The 3,823-nt window shown below is 36.2% G+C and overlaps 1 protein-coding gene across 1 annotated transcript; it reads right to left on the reverse strand.

The window, feature by feature from the left end:
- Nucleotides 1-363: 363 nt before the first annotated feature.
- LOC113497648 (D-erythronate dehydrogenase-like) lies at nucleotides 364-2,138 on the reverse strand. Its single transcript, XM_026877273.1, has one exon. It carries the CDS (start codon nucleotides 1,893-1,895, stop codon nucleotides 939-941), a length of 957 nt encoding a protein of 318 aa, XP_026733074.1. The 5' UTR covers nucleotides 1,896-2,138; the 3' UTR covers nucleotides 364-938.
- Between the last annotated feature and the right edge of the window lie 1,685 nt (nucleotides 2,139-3,823).

Below are 3,823 nucleotides of genomic sequence, written 5' to 3' on the forward strand. Positions count from 1 at the left end.
TACATTTCTCGGGTCTGGGTGTTTGTCGTACCTTCGTTGTATCTGAATTCCATAACACAAGTGCCTTAGCAACTTACTTTGGGTTCAGAACAATGTATGTTGTCCGCATTTATTTATTTATTATTTATTATAAATCTGCTATCAAGCACATAAGTAGGTAAGTATTTTTCAAATCGGACTCGTAAGTTTCTAGATTCTCTTGGTCAAACAAACAAACTCTTCAGCTTATATAATCAGTATAGGTTTTAGTATTTATTAATTTGTCAATGCTCAAGTTATCCTTCATTGATAAATCGAAAATTTATTTTTATTTTTATGATGTTAAAAATGATGATAAATGAGGAAACTTATGAAAACAAAATAGGCGGGACACAGTATAATACAGAATATCCAGGTTATTTCCACAACAAAATTATATTTTTCTATCGTATATTACAGGTGAAACCAGACTGATATTTATCATAGATTCTATCCTGACCTTTAGGAAGAAACATAAGTCAATTACCTTACTTATATTATACCTAACCACTTTCAATCTTCTAGTTGTACTTATTTTTATTAGTTATTGTAGCAAAGATATCGCTGTCCAAAAAAACAAACGATTTTCTTATAGAGAACTCCAATGTTATCTTTTCTTACAAGAATAAGTTTGTTTCAGTTGTAACACTAACCTAAATATTTGATAAGGCATTCGATTCTTCAAGATATGGCTACCTAAAGGAAATGAGTATAATGCAAACAAAAGTCTAACGAAAGTCGTCTTTATTTCGTTCTTAGAAAATAGCATATTGTCTTGGGAGATTGTAAGACAATCTTTTGCCCTGAGCTAAAAAGGACCCAGACAAACATTTGGGTCAATAGGTGTTCTTGTGTTGTGTGTAAAACAAAAGACGTTACCTTATTACTATTATTATACAAAGATTAGTTTTATTATCATTTTATTTCTTTAAATCGTACTTCATATAAGAACGTACGATAGCAGAAAAGTTTGGATCTACCGAAAAGCCTAGTTTAAGCGCACGACTGTTATCAATCCTGATTGGCAAAGAAGTGACTATCTTTGCAATAAATTCATCATATTTGAAGCGGATTAGAGACACTACATCATCACCGGCTTCTGAACGTAATGCTGATACCATGTCACCTACGGAAGCACATAGCCCTGGCAGGTTGATGGCTCGCCACTTGCCTAATGCACTCGCATCAACTACAGCCGCATGGATAATGTTCTTCACTACCGTCTCTGGACTCGTAAGCCACAGTTCTTGTTCTTTCTTCACTGGACATATGGATTCCTTTCCGTTCAAAGGCTCCCGAATGATTCCACTAGCAAATGACGTCACTGCCGCATTAGCGACACCCGCTCGAACACTCACAGTCGGCAGTCTGACAGCTCGCCCATCTGCAAACCCACGACGCGAGTAGTCGTTCACCAGTAACTCACACATGGCTTTCGCTGTTCCGTAGGACGTCTGCGGCATAACGCAGGTTAAGTCATCAATGACTGGAGGAAAGTCACCTCCGAATACAGCCACTGAGCTGGCGAAAACGAATTTGGCTGTCGGTGCTTTATGACGAACGGCTTCGAGTAGCGATCGTGTTGCGTCCAAGTTGGCTTTCATTCCGAATTCGAAGTCGGCTTCTGCTTGTCCGCTGACAACAGCTGCAAGATGAAACACAACACCACATTTTTCATCTATAAGTTTATCTGCGGCGGTTGGTTCAGTGAGATTGAGGGCTAAGGCAGTGACGCGGGGGTCTTGTCTCGCTGGTGGCGTTTGAACATCAGTAAGGATAAGTTCCGTTACTTTGGTCTTTTCTAAACCATTTAGTAAAAGTTCGTCTGCTAATCTTGACCCGAGAAAGCCAGCGGCTCCAGTGACCACGACCTTCATGGTTCGCGCTTACGTTCACACTAAAACAGAAGACGGTCTATGAATGTTATGTAAAGTGTTTTGATTTGGATCATTGGGTTTGAACTTTGACTTTATATGATAAGACAGCGATATCGATAATTGTTTGTATGTTATGTAATTTGTGTTTGTTATTAAGACTTTTACATTTGACAACTCGTACTAAGTATGAATATGTTCTTAATCCCTACTATATAATATATTAATATTATAAATGCGAAAGTAACTCTGTCTGTTACGCTTTTACGTCTAAACCACTAAACCGATTTTAATGAAATTTGGTACGGAGATAGAGTTGACCTTGAGAAAGAACATAGGATAGTTTTTATCCCGGACTTTTGAAGAGTTCTTTTGGAAACGCCATATAGCCGACCTCGACGCGGGCGAAAAGCTATTTTATCATAAATGTATGGACCGCGCGGATTGGTTCCATGTGGCCATAGAGACTTTGTTTGTTGACCAGAATATTTTAGTGTTCAATTAATTAAGTCTCTGTTAGATGAAATGTCGTTATTCGTTTGTTACTAAAATTATCGAATACAGAACGATCGTTTTGCGAAAACTTGCTTTGTAACTCCATTATTTACTAAACGTATTCCTAAATTGTCCATAAATGCAATTAATGTCATATTTCGAAGTTAAGATGACGGTTATCGACACAACTTCTACAATAAATGTGCGGTAATCACCAATATACATTCGCTACAATAAAAAAATATAGAAGAAATAACAATTTGTGACACTGATAAGAAATACTGGCTGGAAATATACTCTAGTGTCACATTACGTCTACAGAAAACGATATGAGATTTTTTCTCGATCCGATCGAATGAAGACTCGTAAAAACGTTTTTTGTAAGTCAGTAAGAATGAGTATATCGAGTGATATAACTATCTTGTTTTTCGAGAAAAGGAATTTGATTATGTCGGGACTAGATTTTTGATAGTTGATATCTTTATGTTTATAAATATTGCAAATGTTTTAACATTTATTGCCAGTATCGAGCAAGTTACATGAACAAATACACCTAGACTCAGAAAAAGCGCTCTTGTTAAACTATGTACTCATTAAATCTTGAGCCAATCTAAAACCAATGCTTAATATAGTAGTAAGATAACCTTAATTATTAACAGAGCAATCCAAACTGATTGTCAATTTGTCACGGTTTGAACACTTTCAAATGCCAAAATGACAGGCGTACGTACTTCTTAAAGGCTTATGTTTCGCGGCGGAGTCATAACATATCCTAGCAGGGAATTCCAACACAAAACCTAGAATAATAATAATAAAAAAAGAGTCAAATATGCTATCAGATTTATTTTGACCACTATCTAATCTCCAACTGTCACAAACGCATCATAACACCTCTCGGTTGTCAGTTCACAAACCTGAGCCACTCAGCCCCAGTCCACCCTCATCAATCACACTATGCAGTGAGTAAGCGTTAGCATATTTATTTTCATTCGTCACTCACTTATATCATGACCTGAAGAGGAGGGAGGGGAGATATAATCTGCATGGAAAGGACAACTGTAATGTTGGGACGCTGTGAATGAAAATACTTGAATTTCAAACCAGTTTTTTTTTGAGTTTTTGTTCTTATTTTCTAATATTAAACTATGTATATCTGTGAATGTTATTCAATATTATTGACTTATGTCTCCGATTGATTGTGCAAATCATTGTCTGTGCAACACACACAACATCGAATGGAACTATAAATACACAAATTGTGTATCAATAAAGTTGTATAAATAAGCTTTAATTTATATTATTACTTGTCTTCGTATTAAAAACAAGTCTTAACTCTATTATGTTCATAAGCGGATCTCCTTGTCTCACAATATGCTGTCAAAATTTCAGCTCAATCGGAAACCAGGAAGTGGTTAAAATTCATCTGGCAAGTATTG

Source organism: Trichoplusia ni, chromosome 1, assembly GCF_003590095.1.
Source record: "Trichoplusia ni isolate ovarian cell line Hi5 chromosome 1, tn1, whole genome shotgun sequence".
In the NCBI taxonomy this organism is placed as follows: Eukaryota; Metazoa; Arthropoda; class Insecta; order Lepidoptera; family Noctuidae; genus Trichoplusia; species Trichoplusia ni.